Raw genomic sequence first — 19,697 nt, 5'->3', positions numbered from 1 at the left:
ATCTTGTTCACTGATCACTCTGAAAATGCAATATGCACAACAAGGCCCCCTAGGGGGACCTGCACATGAAATTTGTGACATATCCCTTCGCTTCTTTATGAGAAAAGGCGGTAACAAGCTTCAATTGTCAAAATCCAAGATGGTGTCCTGTCGGCCATCTTGTTCAATGATCGGTCCCAAAATGCAATATGCACAACTAAAGACCTAGGTGATCCTGCACATGAAATTTGAGACAGATCCCTTCAGTACTTTCTGAGAAATAGTGGTAACAAACTTTAAATGTCAAAATACAAGATGGCTGCCTAGCAGCCATCTTGTTGACTGATCGGTCCCAAAATAATATATGCACAACTAAGGAAACCTACACATGAAATTTGAGACAGATCCCTTCAGTACTTTCTGAGGAAAAATAGCGGTAACAAGGATTGTTAACGGACAGACGGATGGGTGGAGAGAAGGGACGGACAGACGGAAGGACGAAGGACCATGGAAGAAAAGCGATTTGAAAAGCCCACCATCTGATGATGGTGGACTAATAAAAATAGCATTTGACATCATATATTTATCAAAAATGTTACATACATAAATAAATCTGGTTCAATGATTAGAATTTAAAAATCACAATTCAAATACAAGTGATACATACAAATCTGCATCAAATTATTGAGAACCACAAAAATGCATAGGATCAACAAGTAAACAGTAAACCTGTTAGTATTGAGTAAAACATTAATTTGTATAATAACCAGTAAGTATAAGAATACTGTTTATTTCACTGAGTCACACTTAAGTCTCTCAAGAACAGGCTGCGAGTTCCTAAAGGATTGTATTTTTGTAAATAAACTTTGGACTTGCAATTTTTTGAGCAATTACTGATCAGAAAGAAAAAATAATCCCAATTTCAAAACATTAAATCAATAACATATCACAATTTCAAGCCTACTGATGAGACAAGTATTTAAACCTACATTCACATGTAAAAACCATCTAAATGCATAAAATAAAGAAAATCATTTAAAATATGACATTTTTAATCTTACTTTACTTGCTTTAGCTTAATGTAAATGTGTTCCCTAGCCTTTAGTTTTCTTTCATTAATAAATTACATTATAAATGTTTTACTACTATACAATATAATGACTTATTTCTGAACAGTTATCTAGGAGAAAGGCTTATTTCTTATTTCTGAACAGTTATCTAGGAGAAAGGCTTATTTCTTATTTCTGAACAGTTATCTAGGAGAAAGCCTTATTTCTTATTTCACTCAGTATGGTCTTGCAAGAATTAATTTTTTTGTAAAATTAAATCTATTGCAAAATTGCAAAATATACAAAATGTAATAGATCTAGACTAATAGCAAGTCTACATGTACATCTTTCATAATAACCTATCACTCAATTAATGTTTAATAATCTGTAAAAAAAAGTATAATAAAATAATATATATTTAATAAATATAGTTCATTCTGTGATCACATCAGCTTTTTGTTACAAATGATACCTTGCGAAATATAACATACAATGTAGCCTGGTAACTACACTCTGATCTATCAGAGTTACTTCCCCTTGTTTCACAAAACCAGTACTGATGAACACACATGTGGTAGGTGACTTCATGTGATCCAGAAATAAAATCAAAGTGCCAAGGCCATTCATAGATGCTGTGAATGAAGGACTCAAACATTTATATTGAATTTAGTACAATACATGTTGTAGTATATATACTGTGCAATGTTGGATTTTGGAGTTAACAAAAGATATTTATTTATTTTATAATATTTAAAGTTGATTCAAGAACAATAAGTTGATTAACTCATTTTCCTGAAATAAATTCCATCTTTAAATTTCTTATTTCTGAAATAATGATATAACACCAATAAATCCAGTAGGTATTTTTTTTTTTTCTAAATCATACTAACAAATAATATTACTAATCATTTTTAACATCAACTTTGTAACTTTCAGATAGATAGATACACTCCAAAAATCTACTGCGGAAATATAAATTAAGAAGGCGTTGTGTGTAATTTTTGGGAATACACACGCTGCTCATGAATATAATTCAAAGTTAACATCGGAAAACATCTCTGATTGCGTATTAAATTGTAAACATTGATTATCATTGTGAAAATTATTGTACATGAGTTTTTTACTATTTCATACCTTCAATTTGGGTGTAAAAGTAACAAAACAACGTTAATTTTCATCCGGTTTGTTTTTACTGATGTGCCCAGGCTTGCCGAGGATACGTGAAATGTACGATTGCTGTTTCACAGCATAGAAAATTATACGTTTTACGAAAAATAAAGATTTGACAATACGTAATGTTAATGATTAGGACATATGTGTCTTTGTTGTACTGTCAAATCTTTAATTTTTTAGTTAATTCTTTATTGATGTGTCACAGGATTTTACTGTCCACCTGTGGATGAACAGAAACAAAAGGAAGCATTAGTTACTCTGATGCATTAGAATGCAATAATTATAAGCACAATTCCCCAAAGAAAATTTCATTGGAATTCCACTGGAATTCCAGTGGTATTTCCAGTAGAACAGTGGTAAAATTTGCCAGAATTTTCATTGGAATTCCACTGAAATTTTCATTGGAATTCCTCGTCTTTGAAATCTTAGATGAAATGTCATTGTCAAAATATTCCAAGACCCGACCAAATAGCAAAAATGAAAAAAAATCATTTTACCATTTGTTTTCCAATTGAAGAATGCCTCAACAGGTTTACTGATTATATCCAAACATAACCGTTTTGGCAGATTTTAATGTATTGATAATGAAACTGAGATAACAGGAACTTACCACCACTTTCTTTTAAAAACCTACCATATTTTTTGTTTCAAAGGCCTCCTCTCATTTGTCAAACTAAATCATTGCTCCTGATGTTTGCAAATCATCTAAATATGAATTGATATATGATACCTTCAGGTCCTGATTTTACAAACAAACTTTCTTTTATAAAAATATTTTCAATTAATTGAATTTCATAGTAAGTTAAGTTCTGACTTACGCAAGTGGGTTTTTTCAGAGATCATGGCCTTATGTTAAGGTAATGGACAAAGAAAGATTATTTTAATCAGTTTGTATGACCACCTTTCCACTCCGCCACTCCCATTTTTAAAGAGAGTATGACAATAATTATCACAATAAAATCTTGGTTTTAAAGCTCATCTGCATGCTTGTGGTAGGATGGCAACGATACAGCATCAGCATTCTGTATCAAGTGTTTATAGAAGTTGATAGCTTGTTCGTAGTTACGGATGGAGAGACGTTCGTTGTTTCCATGGAAACGTGGGATATCGTCGGGGAACATGAACGTTGGACTGAACCTGTAGATGTTGTGTGTAAGTGGAGTGTAGTGAATCGTATCGGTGTTGCCAATCAATACTCCTGTTTTAAAAATAAAGTTATTACTTAAAAAGTACAAAGCACATTTAGTAGTAAATTTAGCGGCTTTACATAACAACAATAATTCAAGGCAAATTCAACACCAATACTCTCATAGTATTTCACAACATACCTCATCTATGAAACACACAATATCCTTATATAAGTAATAGCATTACTTTAAATTGCACATGTCATATTAGTTTGATGAACATAATTAGTGCAAAAGTAGTATGCTGCTTACAGTTGTATGAATTGTGTATAAAGAAATTGTCAGTGCATACAAGCCATGCAGATTCACACATAGAGTTTATTTACAATTGTATCCGTAAAAAAGACTTTGAATGAGTAGGAAAATATGTGTATACAAATAAAATGTATTCAAGGATATTTTAAGAAGTAGAGAAACATGCTTATTTCTTCTTTGTTTGCTTCAAAAGTAATGAACCCATGACATTACCTTAGAGAACACCTTTAAATATGCATCGATACTCTAACAGTTCAAACTATCATGCTAATCATTAGTTTTTAATTGTTAATGAAAAGGTCAAAATTTGATGACCTTGTAGTATGGCAATATTCAGTTTAAAGGTGGTACAATTATATTTTTTTGTAGTTATTATAAGCAGGTAGATGTTCCATGCACACAGTGGACAAACTAACACAAAGACATTGCTAAGTACCAATAAAACAATGCATATACTCTGGTGTTTTTTTAAGCCAGAGAAATAAAGAAATTATTTTCCAAATCAGCTAAATGGATGGATTATTATCTATACAAGGAAAATTAGTGATCCCGAAATGAGTAGATTACTTTCTAAGTCAGGAAAATAAGTAGAGTATTTTTAATGTTACGTAAATAAGTGGATTAATGCTAAAGCCAGAAAAAATAGCCTATGTTTATATATCTATTCAATAAAAAAAAACCAATTTTTATCGCCAAACCTACTTCACAATTCCAGAGAATGTGTGTGGGCGGCAGGAACGTCACTCCTCTCACTGTTTGTTATCAAGTGAACATAAAAATTGATGGCTTGTTCATAATTTTTGGTGGAGATACGTTCATTGTTGCCATGGAAACGTTTCAGGTCATCTGGATACATGATAGTTGGACTGAAGCGGTAGATGTTACGTGTGAGTCGAGTGTAGTGTTTGGTGTCTGTGTTACCAATCATAACTCCTGTAAAACATCAACATACAACAGGTGACAGAAAGCCAGAGTACTCGGAGAAAATTATCAACCAACTGTCTGTACCATAAGTGCTCCATGTGCCTACATGTCCCTAAAATACTATTCTGTATTTGCGTATTACAGAGTTATCTGCACTTGCAGGTAGGTATTGATTGTGATGTGTTTTTGCAAGGGTAACATCATAATTTACGCAGAAAACGACGTGAATTGCACTCACAAAAAAATGACGTCACAATCAATACATACATGTACCTGCAAGGGAGCTTAGTAAACTCTGTAATAGTAATATGCAAAGACGGAATAGGGATTATCCTGAAAGGGCTTTTTTGTTTAAGCAGGGTAATTTAAGGATGAACCAAGTTTAGTAGATAAAGGTATTTAATGCCAGGGTATTCTGAAAATAACCACTGATCTATGGTCGGTACCTAACAACTGTCCCACTTGGAGTTCCGTATATTACTGCCCTGCGGTGAAAGGTTTAGAGGAAGTGTGTTAATTGAAGACAAAATCATCAACTCGGCATCCACATTCTGCATTACACAAATAAAATGCAATGGGCCATAATTCTGCTGAATACTGTTCACAAAAAGTTCACACGGAGGCATTTTATCATATTATGAAGTTTAAAGAAAGCATGTTTACAGATCATTGTTACACAGTTATTGCACGGAAATCAAATACCAAACTTTCAGTAATTTTCAGGAATCAACTCAAAAGTATATGAAATAGCAAACAACTGGTAACGATAGTCAAACTTTGCAGAGTCCTCAAGACACTCAACCTTCAAGTTGGAGGAAAATCATTTCTCAAAAGTTGTCCAGTTGAACAATGGTCAAAGAGATGCTAACTCGAAAAGTCGATCCCCACGACTGGTTGTTAGACAACTTAAACAGAGCTAAAATGACTGGTCATTAGCCATATTGTACAGGTGGTTGTTATGCATATAAATGTCATTATATAGAAAAATTGCACCGAGAGTCTAAAAACCGGTCGTTATAGACAGACAGTCATTATAGACTGACAGCCTTTTTATACAGGCGGTCATTAGTGCATGTTTGACTGCAGTTATTGCACTGGAATGGCAGAATATACTACATTTTCTAACAAGCCACTAGGACAATCTATATACATGTACTACTAAATAATGTCTCTGTTAAGAGGTGATCAAGTTTCATTCAAAAATTTATCAAAATTCAGACCTCTCATTTTGTTACTAAGTTTGAAGAAGAATTAGCTCGTATTTGTTGCATATTTTGCATGGAAATAAAGAATGACAGACAGAAAGACGGACACTGGTAGATGAACAGACATATAAACATGCAAATCACCCATTTTCTGAAAGCTGGGGACATTACAAAATAAACCAAGTTTAAAAGCAAACCATTAACCTATGTTTCACCATACATCACAACCATTGTTTCCATATTTACCTGTATAAGCAGTAAAAGTTAGAGTAGCATAAGTAGAAAAAACAAATTGCAAACAGACAACATGCATGCACATGCCACTTTAGTTGATTATATGTAGTTAATTAAAACCAGAACAAACCTTGGTATTTACCTTAATGCTTACATTATACCCCATTAATTAAACTTAAATTTGAAATATCTTTCGGCTGATGACTTCCAATTTGTTTTTCTCCACAGGATAGCTTTTAAATATATCAACTTATAAAGCAAAAATATATATATATTCATTTTTTTAGTTATTAATATTCTGTATTTGCATGTTAAGACTTATCTGCCGATATATTTATTGTTTCTTACACCATATGTTTGTAAGTGTAACATTATGTTTTTTTACTCACAAACTAATGATGTAACAATTAATACCAACCCACATGGGCAGATAACTCTGTAATATGTGAATACAGAGTTTACCATTCCATTGTGTAACATTAAGGTAACTGTCTTTAACTCTGACTGACCTGGTGCTACAGCCGCTTCTGTCCACACTTGACGAATGCTGGATTTCACAGTCTGATAACCAAAGTCGAAATCTCCGTACGGGGACATTGGTAGGGGCTCCATAGACGACTCTACACTTATCTTGACACGGTCATCTCCAATCAGCTGTCGGTCAAACTCTATCACCTAATACAAGAGTATTAACATTTAATCTAGTAATTCACCTATAGTATTGAAAATTTGTAAACTTGAAGGTTCACTTCATAATTCAAGGAGTTTGGCATCCTTACTAACTTTATTGCTTGGTATTGACACATATATCATATCAAAGGAACCTTTGAAATTTTAACCACCTTAGAAAGAAATCTTTTTTCTCCCATACTTCACACAGATATCCCATGGTTGCTAGGGAAAACTCTACCTTACACAGAGGGGGGGGGGAGGTTGAGGTTAAGACAGCTCACTCGTGCTAGACAATAATGTGACGTCATCAATACATGCGGCGTAGCCGCGGCATGCATTGTCGATGACGACATCAATTTTGAAGCATTACAACATTCCTGTGATCATGACGTGATGAAAATACTGGAAAGCAACAGGAACTTAATTATTTTTTAAATAGGTATGGGAGACAACAGAATCAAATATGGGTCTGTCAAGTGGACAAGGATATCTCAACCCTCATGAAATATTTTGACCGTCAACCCTCGGCAAGCATGCCAAAATCTTTCATCCAGGTTGAGATATCCGAGTCCACTTTCAGACCCATCTAAGATTCTATTAAACTTTCCAAGAAGTGCCTGATGAACAAAATTGGCAATGCATTGACCAAGTTATGGCCTACCGAATTAGGAAATTTACGAAAAATAGTCTCGGTAGACATTTTTCTGTCTGTTCTAAATGTCGTCTCACCTCTAATGGATACCTCAATAACCAAGCTGTAATCACAAACTTTACGCTTGTGGTGGTAAACAGTACCGATAAATGTGTTAATCCACAATCTCCTTTGGAGGTGTTATGTCCCGTACTTTGTAGAAACACCATTTAAACATTGTATAGCTCACTTACTTTAAACACCACCGCCATATTCATTTTTTCTTAGAATGCTTTGCGATTTTACATATTAAGAATGCATTATGCAAATTATGTAGTGTTTCGCTGGTGGGTAAAATCAAGAAGCGTTCCGAAGAACAAATAAACATGATGGTGGTGGTTAAAGTAAGTGAGCACCATGCTGTCTCTACCATCGAGTTCATACCCTTGATACTATAATATATATACTGTTGGTTAAAAATTTTGTGCCAGGTCCCTGTGTATCATATACAGTAAAACCTCTATAACTCAAACAGCAGGGAACCAGGTCAATAATTCGAGGAATATGGGGAATTTGACTGATCCGAGGTTGGTCAGGATTGACAGTCAAAATGTCCAGTCTCAAACTATGACAAACAATGCATGGCAATGACATTTTAATTACCCTATCTTTTAACATTTTTACTTTTTTTATTCAAATTTTTATTGATAGCAATATCAAGTTGATAAAAATATGTATAAAGTAAATTGAGCATTTGAAAATGCTTTTACGAGAAAGCCCTAAATCAAACGTCATTCACAGCAGAGTAAGCGATCGTCATCTAGGTTAATGTACAATCCCAATTGGTCAACAAGGAGTACATTTTCTTTTATTCATTATCACAAATCATTTAAAACATTTACAAAATACATACTCACAATAAAGTTAATAAACAGTATAATTACGGACATAAGAAACGATATCTACAGATACAGAACGCACTGATAAAATTTACTTCGCATATCTTTTGATATTGTTTACATCTTTTGATAAACGATATTGTGTTAGCCTATAGAATGAAAACAACAAAGAAATTTAAAAAAAAAATGAACTTATATCATTCGGCGGATGTCAGCAATATCTTCTGCCTCTTTTGTCATTTCACAATGCGTACTTTCTATTACGGATCAACAACTTCCGTATTATCGTATTTAGAGTGAAGATTATTACAAGAGAAACATCAATAATTTAATGCCTTTTCTGAAATGTTCAAAGAAAATTAGCATCAAACAATGACTTGCGATCGTGTAGGTAATTAATCCCTTAATTATCTAAAGGCTTGATATGCCACCTGTGTAAATACAAGATTGTGAGCAATTAACCATGTCGGTTGGTGCAGTCAGGTGTGACACAGGTAAAAAATCTCAGGGGCTGAACACCTGTTCGACGAATACATGGATAAATTCCATGTATTTGATGAAACAGTGACATATTTCTGTTCAAGGAATGAGGGTATTCGACAAAAGTTGTTCGAGCTGGGGTTTTGTTGCATAGATTATATAAGGACACGGTCAGGACCGTTCGACCAGTTCGAGGAATAAGGGGTATTCTTGGAATCCGGGTTCAAGTTAGAGGGGTTATACTGTAGATGCAATCAAGCCACATGAACTCAAAGTTTGTGAAATCAATGATGTCTACGGAAAATAATATAAAGTATATGTCTTAATATACAGTCAAAGTATGAGGTTGAGCAAGTTTGTGGTTTTCCAAGACCTGTCTATTTCCTGAAGCAATCAAGATGAACTTTTAAGATATCAGCTCATGAAAGAGACATGTTCCATACTCTGATAAATAATTAAACACACACTATAATGGAAGAGAGTCCAAGTCCTAGTAAACCTCACCTCCTGTATTGACTGGGCGGGATGGAGTCGATGATTGACATAAGCTGTCACCTCAGGGGGCAACACATTCACCTGGAAATAATATATCAAAAATGTTGAATGTCCCCAAAATAATGCAGTGGAACTTAACAACTGTTGGTCATCAATTATTCACCTTTGGCTTGTGTTAAGAAGTTACAGGTTTGAACCTTGATCAGTCTGGTTACTATGCATTTTCTCTTTTCCTTATAATAATGTCTCAAATATTACCTTCTTCATTACTACACATAATAATTAAAAGTCAAAATAATTAAATGTATCCCTAAATATCAACTTTGACAATTACAAATCTTTGCAATAAAATTTAATCATTATTATAATTAAGAATGATTAAGCTATGCAAGAGAAGAAGCAAATTTTACCATCACCAATACCTCAAGGGGAGATAATACAGATTATATTTTTGTACCTTCACACCACCGTTTATCATAGTGACGGATGTTACAGTGCGAGCAATAGCATTGGTGGATGGTTTCCGTGATAACACCCTGAAAGAAGACATTTATTTTTATACTTCGGAGGTCTTTAAAGGCCGAAAAATCATTTCAATAAATTTAACTCATAAAATGAAGTACAGTATATATGCTACTATTTCCTCTATACAGTGTCTGTTTAGAATTTTAAAATCTGGCTTACAGTGTGACAATTGCACACATAGGAAATATATGATGCTAAATCGTGTATGTATATACTACATGTAACTGTTGATTCAGTCTGCGACTTTAAGCACTAGTCCGATGCCCATGACTAGTAATTTTACAGCCGTACTAGTGTAAATTGCAATGAACTAGTCCGATTGGTCTAGTGGCTCCCCATTCGATTAAATTGTTAAATACTACATTTACAAGAGCGATGGTCAATTGCATTTTGCAACACATTTTGAGTGCATTCTTCATGCAATTATTTCAGTCCTGATGCAATATTTTGTGAGATTTGGTGTTCACGAAAGCATCCATACTGTAATTTGAGTAAAAAATTGTAAACTGATCATGACTGCATTTGAAGTGCTGTCGAAGCAAAACGACTGTATATTTCATTTGAACTAGTGAATAAATAGTCGGACTAGTAAACTCTTGGGGTTTACTAGTCCAAATGACTAGCAGCGTAAAAAATCAACGTCACAGACTGTTGATTTATCAAACCTGATTATTATTGTCCTGTTCCAATATAACTTACCAAGAAACAATAGGTCTAAACAGCCATAAATTGGACATCACCACTCTGTAGGGCCACTTCATCTATAGAAGATACAAAGCAGCAGATCACTATACCTACTGCATCAAAATGGTATTTAACATGTTATTGTGATGTAAAAAAAAAACATGAACAGTATAGAAAATATAAACTTCCATCAAACTTCCACTCATTCATCAACTTCAATATGTATATTGCTTCTCCTTTATACAAACATCAATAAATCACACATAAACACAGTGAATAAAAAGAATAAATCTTGAATTTCAATTCAGTAGTACTAGAAAAAAAGTCTTTATTATCTTTAAGTTTTATTATATACCGTGTATATAGATGCAAAAACCATATATTAGAAGCACTTACATGTGAAGCAAGGTGTTGGAAGGTATCCAGTTCAGGTCCTTGTCCAAACATACTTGGATGACAATCAGTTGTTAGCCTGCAAATATATCACAAACTTTGTGCATGCATGGTCTCTGTTTTTCACAAAGGTTTCCAAATAAGTTAGCATCCTCAAATGTAACAAGAGCATAACCTTGAAAATGTCAATATCAAGACAAGAAAATAATTTTGAGTCATTCGAAAAATAATAACTAATACCTGGGTCACTTTCAATCATTACAATCCACAATACCAGAGTGAGCTCCCCTGGTTGGCATGGAACATGATTTATGGACATTCCCAAATAACGCAAATTTTTCAAAATTCCTCAAAGTTAACCCACTCAAAATATTCCGTCTTTGCATATTACATGTCTTACTTTGAAACTGCATTAGCCATGATTCCAATACTGGTCTCTTTCGTAGGCATAGAGGAATGGCCGGTGTCCCATTTGACATTGAGTTTCAACGTTAGATATCCCTTCTCAGCTGTGCCTATCCTTAAGTAGAAAATGGTCAATGAAGTAGATATTTCATAAGCCATTTGGATTTTAACTTCAGTTTAAATATATATATATAAATATATTATCCAAGGTAAAGTAAATGTAGAATGTTAGTTCGTCACATGGTAAAATATTGACTTCTATTTAAAGATAGATCTAAGAACACGTGTGACAGAGTATATTAACTCCAGATTGGAAAAGATTAGAAATCCATATGATTTCTTTGACTCATATCTCAAATATACAGTTCTTTATATAAAGAATTAATTTTTATTTTGATTCAGTAATCTTTATACATATTTAAAGAATACTGAATCAAAATCAAAATTTACTGTTGGTAGATGCAATTTAATTTACTGGCAGACTTACAGTGCCACAGGTTTCTCTATTCCTGGTATTACATTATTTACAATTGTCAATCCTTCATCTACTAAGAACTCCAACTTGCGGATCCCTCGAGACCACAGCAGGTTACTGATAGACTTGGCCCCATCTAGACCTGTCACCTATTTAGAGAAACAATTTTATATACAAGCATTAAACATTGATCTTAGATGAAAATCACACTTGGAATTTGGAAAATTGCTAGCTTCAAACTGCAGATCCACAGATCCTTTGCTCTATATTTTGTACCTGTCACATGGAATAAGCTCAGTTTGGTTTCGCTTTACCGTATTGGACTAAATAAGCGCCCATGTCCCTATAAGAGCACCTTCCTCTTTTGAGGCCTCAATTTCAATTACATTGACATAAATAAAGACCAAAATTGTATAGGTTTGCAATAATTTTGTCTCATTAAGCACTTTCCATTCTTTTCAATTTTTTAAAAGCCCTGTGTGCTTATTGCGTTGAATACGTTAAATGAAGAGTCTTAAATGAAAAAGAATGTCTGTCCTTTTTTGTCTATGACTTCATAAACCCGAAGATATTGAAAATACTGTTTATAATCTAATTTTGAATAATTCATATGATCAATTAAAGGCATTAATTTTCGGGCTTTTACTTATTTTTAAAATAAAAATAAATTCAGATGTGGATTCAGATTCAGATTTCATACATTATAATACTCTTCAAACAAATATTTCAGTCTCAATGCAAAACTTACTTCAAACTTCTAACAAATAGAAATGAGTCTAACGTACGTCATTGTTCCCAAATTGATACTGTACCCTAATTGATACCCTAATTGAGAAAATAGCTGAAACATTTGTTTTGATAAAGTTTACCTCATTTCTCAGTGATGACACCAAAGATGCATCATTTATTGACAATTATGCTTTGTTTTATGCAACTATTTCTGTTATTTTCTCTGAAACATAACTTTAAAATTGATAATTTGGTCTGAAACTTGTGAATCCCGTGCGACAAATACCATTTGTACTATAATTATGTTTTTTTCAAAGCGTATGGCCTCCTCCGAGGAAATTTTAATTAAATAATGAAACTTAAAAATGAACAGTCGGGCAAGGATGGCTAAAGTCGGTAAAAATGGTGTGAATGTATCCAGTATAATTTCTTATGAAATGGAAAAATAAAATCTCTCGTCAAAATCTGTCTGCGTATGAAGAAATTAATTTAAAGTATGGAAATTCTAAAACGTCCTCCCGGCTCACTATGTCCGTGGTTACATTTCCACGCAGCCTCGCTTTCAATGCTTTCAACTTTTCTTTACTTTAATGGTCAGAACTGGGAAACTAAGCAGAACTTGACCGTCGTATTAATATGTGAGAACTTTTGGAAGGCCAATGAACGCATTTAGACTGGTTTTCTTTGCCCGACTATTCATTAAATAATGAAACTTAAGAATAAACACTCAACAGAAATAGAAAAAAATGTAGTTGCTACACATTATTTTTTTATCTAATCAAATACAAATTGCTCTTTGTATAGCGTTATTTCTTCATCTTGATTTTTACTAAAACTGTTTCTAGTATCTTGCAACTTTTTAACAATTATTAGAAATAATTGATAGTGTTCTATGATATATATAACATATTAGGCTTAGGTGAATGCCATAGAAAACTTAATTTCAATCATTGAAATATGACGTAAGTCATTATGTGGTGTTACGGGAGTACTGAATTAGCGCAGGTTCTGTTGTGCACTTGTACAAATTTTACAGCAAAATGTTATCATATTCAGAATAACTCAGTATAATAACCGCAACTACATCCCCTTTACAAGAATATAGTAAAATCACAAAAATCCACACATATTGATTTTTGGGTAAACATCATGTGACAAAACTAGAAGTTTCGACACATGCTTTCAATCGTTCTATCAGTAAAAATAAGCACTGTAATAACAAAAACAAAGCACCAAAATAAAGTTTGTATACATTTCTTCTAAACAAAAAAGAAAAAAGTGAAACACACCGAGCAACAAATGCCATATAAGAGAAATCTGCATGTATTGGTATCAATTTGGGTACAATGATGTTAACATATGATATTAGATTATTTATATAATGTATCAAGGATTAGTCTCTGTCAATATGTGAGACAGACCTACCTCCTCATCATGCCCAAAGCCAAGGTAGAATGACCGCTGTGGTCTGAAGCCTTTAGCCAGTAGGTGTTCCAATGCCTCCAAAACTCCCTGTCATAATTAAAAACGGCTGATTTAACATCACAATGATAACATTAACTTTGGATTAAAAATTGAATGGTACATCTAAAATCAAAACATGATGAAAATCGTCTGTATGCCTAGTGTGAACCACCAAAGTAAATATAATAAAGTAATTGATTGAGAAATTAGAAGCTTAAATTAACATTATACCAGTACATGACACTCGTTTTTATTATAAATAATGTATTTGACCCAATAAACGTCCATGTGCCTATAAGCGGCCCTCGCACTTTTGAGGCCTCAATTTCAACTGCATGTGCTTAAATAAAGACCAAAAATAAATAGGTTTGCAATAATTTCGTCTCATTAAGCACCTTTTCATATTTTTCGATTTTCTAAACGCCCTAGGCGTTCATTGGGTCAAATATGGTAACTCTCATTAAATGGCTATAATTTTTCAGTTTTAAAAATATATACTTTGAAGTCAAAATGCCATATAATAAGCTCACATTATAACAATAGACATTTAATTTTTCTCATTCATATTGAGAAAATATCAAATCACTCATTAAATATGGCAATTTGAGTTGGGAAGATCAATCTCAAAATAATATGATACACAACATTTGTGAAATTTTCAATGCTTATATAACACTTAAAACAGACCAAAATATACAAGTGAATATATTTCCTTACCATGACAATGTGTTTGTCATCAATTGTTCCCCTTGCATAGATAAAACCATCATGGATCTCAGCACCAAATGGAGGATGGTCCCACAAACTTGCATCGGCAGGGACAACATCAAGGTGGCCTGTTATCATGTATGGAGTGAGACTGGAGTTCTCTCCCCTGACTGTATACAGCATACTATAATTTGCCACATCTTCGTAGGAGACAAACGGGGATGAATGAATTTTAGGATAGGCTACAAAGATAACATTTGAGAATTTAAAGAATATTTTAATATGAATACTCAATATGTGTACAAAATAATGAATCTTAAAGTAAATATCTACATAAATTATATGCATTCTTTGTTTATTGATCATGAGCTATACTGTCTCCCTGGTACATTGTTTATAAAATTTTCATAAATTTAGGCCTCCTTAAATATTTTTGGGTACCATTTTAGTCATTGGTCAACTCATGATCACTACAAAATAAAATGACATATGGACCCAGGTATGCAATATTGTACTCTAAAAATTATTTATCAATAGGGTACTATGACTACTTTTATCAGGGTATGAAAAAAAAATTTGTTTGCAAACTGTGTGAATCCGCGTAGCGGATTCTCACAAAAGTTTGCAAACAATTTTTTTTTCATAACCCGATAAAATTAAAAAATAGTGACATCAATACTTATAATTAATTTTATACTCTATTTGATAAAATGAAGTATGTTTAAATGTAACATTATAGTGTTTTTTCAAGGGATTCTTTTTTCCGAATCAATACGCAAAGTCAATGTCTCTATTGTGACATCACGTTAACGTCGGAGTTTCGCGCCATTCTCGGAATTTTTTTTTTCATAGTGGTATGCAAAAAAAATATTGGCCAATTCAGAAAGCCAGATTTGGTATGAAAACAACTCTAAAAATTATTTATCAATAGGGTACCATGACTACTTTTCAGCTTTTCATATATTGTAAGAGTTCTTTTGGTAGAGACAGATATCAGAAATTTTGAAATGTGTGAACAACCTATATTTATGGCAAGGCATAAATACATGAACATGGCGATGCCATACAGATAAACTAATATTAGATGATGGTGTTTCAGACAAAAATGTATTGCTCTTATATTTTGATGTCTTTCATTTAAACCATAGGGTCCTCTTGTACTGATAGACTTTTTACTTTTACTTTGAGGCTTGTATTCATGGAATGACAAATAAACCAAAACGATAATTGGCATGTGTAATATACAACTGCAGTTTAGTATTTAAAGGGGACATGAAGAGGATTTTTGGGCAGTTACCGGCATTTTTTTAATAACCCCTGTCAATTGAAGCTATGTAAACCATGGTTGACCATGGTTAAACCATGGTTAACCATTGCCCAGGAACCATGGTTATCCATGGTTAACCATGGTTTTGACTTCTACGTTAAATGGCCAACCATGGTCAAGCATGGTTAAGCATGGTTGATGTTGGAACCATGGTTATATGTAAACCATGGTCAAACCATGGTTAAACCATGGTTTATAAACCATGGTCAAACCATGGTTAAGCATGGTAAGGAACCATGGTTGAAGGCCCAGGCGGAATATCTTCCCAAATACCATGGTTAAACCTAGTAAAACCATGGCCAACCATGGCCCATACACCATGGTTGGTCATGTTCAACCATGGTCATGGTAATTGACTATGGTCAAAACACATGGTTTACCATGGTTGACCATGGTTGAACCATGGTTGACCATGGTTAAACCATGGTTAACCATGGTCAATTCATTGGTCAAACCATGGTCAAGTCATTGTCAAAACAGGGTCTCATTGTTGTCAAAACATGTTCAGGCCATGGTTACCCTACAGAAAACTTCATTGGATTTACGTGGAATTTCCTTGGAATTTCAGTGGTATATCCAGTGGAACAGAGGTAAAATTTGCCAGAATTTTCACTGGTTAAGTGATATTTCCAATAGAATTCAAGTGGTAAATATCTATCGAATTTTGTATCAATCCAATGGAAATTCCATTGGAATCTTGATATTATTACTCAATTCAATATTTGCTGAAACAAATTGTGATGGCAATAGGTATAATCCATGTATTCATGTATAACAACAGAAGAGTTTAACTTGGAATCACCACCAGTTTACTGTGTTCATTATATTTTTATACTACCACAGATAAGTGCTAAGAAAATCTGTTATCAGGGATATGCAGCAATTGATTTCATTATACATTCCAAGTAAATTAGTATTTGTCTGAAATAAACCTATAGTTACAAAAGATGATAGTTTATATGGAAAATATAACACAATAACAATTGACAAATACACAAACCTATAAAAAATTCTATATGCATAGGAACACAATATCAGTGTGCAACGATTTCATGTTGATAAAGAATTGCAGACAAATCAAAACTTACTAAAAGTGTTCATCTGTACTTACAGACATTCAGGAATAAGATAATCCATTCACTAATTGGCCAAAACTTCCATTTTAAGAAGAGAGATGTTTCCCCTTCCACACTCCAACAGACACAGCAGCCATTTTGGATGGTGACTGTTTTGGCGGGAAACATATAGAAGTCATGTGACTCATGTTGTCGGGAAGTGAAACCATGGTCAACCATGGTTAACCATGGTCAAACATGGTTGAAGAATATCAACATCATCTCAACCACGGATGACCATGGTCATAATTTAACCATGGTTAAAATATGAAGTGAAACCATGGTCAACCATGGTTAACCATGGTCAAACATGGTTGAAGGATATCAACATTAGCTCAACCATGGTTGACCATGGTCATAAATTTAACCATGGTTAACCATGGTTACTACCATGGTTAAAATATGCCGAAACCATGTCTAACCATGGTAAAACCATGGTTAAATATGGTTAACCTTACTGACCATGGTTAACCATGGTCACCAATTGACAGGGGGAGGATATATCAGAAATTTTAAGTTGAGGTCTAAAACTTGACAAAACAAGCAATTAATTCCCCCGAATCATATTTTATATTAACCTCCTCTTAATTGTGAATAAGTGTTTACAGGACGTAATAAGTATTTACAGGATGTAATAACATGTGTCATATCACAATTTATTTCGCAATTACATTCATATGAATATGAACTGTAAATCTTGCCGATCTCTTAATTTTACATGTATATCTGATGCATTTTTATGAGGATTGAATATTATTTTTACATTATCGCCAATTTGTTAAATTGAAACACGTTACATGGCTTGATTTGGTCATCGGGGACTCGTGGGTCTAGTGACTACAGTTGGTAGTAGACTAAAGGTTACACCCTTGTGCACACGGAGTGCACGAGGTTTAGACTACAGGTAGACACGGAGTGCACGAGGTTTAGACTACAGATAGACACGGAGTGCACGAGGTTTACACTACAGGTAGACACGGAGTGCACAAGATTTAGACTACAGGTAGACACGGAGTGCACTACGTGTGAACACGGTGTCCACTACAGGTGGACATCGTGTCCAGGTACATTGAGACCTAGACAGACAAGGTGATGTGTTACAGTTATGGATCGGGGAAGAAAAAGTTCAATACATAATTATAATTTTTAAGTGTTTATTTTTTTTAATTACAACATCTACAATTTAATGTACAGTATATATAACTATATAATACAATATTTTTTTTGGTATACATGAATAAAACCTTTTCACTGCAAAAGTAATAAAGATTGATTTATATTCATTAAGTATATGTCTATTTAATTTTATATCAGTAGTTTCCATTTCTTATCTTAAATTGTCTATATTACGTTTTCAAAAGTAAATGTTTTACGGGTAAATTGCATTAAATATATATATATATATATATATATCATACATCAAGCATTTTCACAAGTCAAAAACAACTTTGAATTACAGCAAAAACCAGTCCTAATGTGCTTTTGAGACACTTTTTCTTTTATAATAAGCTATCAGCTATATGCAGTAATACAATCATATACCGGGTAATACATAGCTTAAACAGAAAGATTTGGTGCCTATCAATCAGTTGTCTAGCGATACCCTTGTAGATCGTCTTTCATTAAGATATATACACTTTTATAATATTTTTCTTGCTATTTTAAGTTATAAAAGTATTGTACGTAAAAATAGCTTAATTACATATTCTTTATTAAAATCTGAACGTCTTTAAAAGATCATGCAGAATTAAATCCACTTCAAACTATATGACGTCCTCCACTAATTGGTGGCTAGTCTACCTACAAGTACCCAATTCAGCTTGTTTTGATTCTTAATTACCGGTACACACAATAAGTTTATGATCCCAACCCCGCAAGTTATCTTGATCGTATATTGCGTCATGGTTCAATAATTATAACTTGTCAAACATACAGGTAAGCCACAGTATCCAGCTATACAGGTGCCTCAAGGTGACCATCGATAGATGGCCAGAGGGCAGAATCGTTACCTTCTGTGTTTGCACGGCTTTATGAGAATGGGGGCAGTATCTTTATATAATAATGGATTTTAGAATTGTTTCTATGGAAGTTTGTTAAGACAAACAAATATACTTTACCGTTTAAAAATCATACAGGTTCATGAGTTTGAAACACATAAGTACCATTCTTATTAGATACATGTACATGCTTGTTGTAGAGCCTGGGTAAACATGTACACCGGTTCCCGGGGGGGGGGGGGGGGGGGGGGGTAGATTGGGATGATCGAGGTATGAGGTAAAAACTAGCTGGCAAAACATATAGAAAGTGACGCTGAATACACCTCAATTATTGTCATGACAGGCAGTCGTGAAGTGGAGCTGACGGTAGCTGTACAATGCGTAAATCATGCATGTCTGTCACAACCTTGAATTTACCAATAATACATGTATATATTATAATCAAAATTAATGTAGATTAGGTACTTATTCAACATTGTAATATGGTATTTTATATACATTGTCATGATAATCAGGTTTCTGATATATGTAAAAAGCCAGTGTAAAAAAATAAATTAATGAAAAGATATTGGATGAAATATGATATTCCAATAATCTTGAAATAAATGTTTTAGTAAACTATATATATACACTTGGTATTTAGATTATTTTTAATTTTAATATATAAAGCTTCATTAACAAATAAATTAAAA

General features: G+C 33.4%; 1 protein-coding gene across 3 annotated transcripts in view; it reads right to left on the bottom strand.

The window, feature by feature from the left end:
* The window catches only part of LOC138336989 (N-fatty-acyl-amino acid synthase/hydrolase PM20D1.2-like), a 101,410-nt gene that overhangs the window by 79,729 nt on the left and 1,984 nt on the right, over positions 1-19,697 (bottom strand). The window contains exons 2-12 of one of the 3 annotated variants that reach the window (XM_069286644.1): positions 14,576-14,808; positions 13,820-13,906; positions 11,678-11,814; positions 11,186-11,305; positions 10,789-10,864; positions 10,408-10,469; positions 9,641-9,719; positions 9,193-9,264; positions 6,516-6,681; positions 4,346-4,576; positions 3,263-3,399 (exon numbers count right to left, since the gene is read on the bottom strand). In XM_069286644.1, the coding sequence (XP_069142745.1) occupies positions 4,347-4,576; positions 6,516-6,681; positions 9,193-9,264; positions 9,641-9,719; positions 10,408-10,469; positions 10,789-10,864; positions 11,186-11,305; positions 11,678-11,814; positions 13,820-13,906; positions 14,576-14,808 (1,262 nt within the window). In that variant the 3' untranslated portion in view covers positions 3,263-3,399; position 4,346. Of the gene's footprint in view, positions 1-2,599; positions 3,400-4,345; positions 4,577-6,515; positions 6,682-9,192; positions 9,265-9,640; positions 9,720-10,407; positions 10,470-10,788; positions 10,865-11,185; positions 11,306-11,677; positions 11,815-13,819; positions 13,907-14,575; positions 14,809-19,697 lie in introns of those variants that run through there. The other 2 variants (XM_069286645.1, XM_069286646.1) reach the window with 2 other exon arrangements.

This window comes from Argopecten irradians, chromosome 12, assembly GCF_041381155.1.
Source record: "Argopecten irradians isolate NY chromosome 12, Ai_NY, whole genome shotgun sequence".
In the NCBI taxonomy this organism is placed as follows: Eukaryota; Metazoa; Mollusca; class Bivalvia; order Pectinida; family Pectinidae; genus Argopecten; species Argopecten irradians.
The sequence above is the reverse complement of the archived record's forward strand: the minus strand, read 5'-3'. Positions and strand labels throughout refer to the sequence as shown.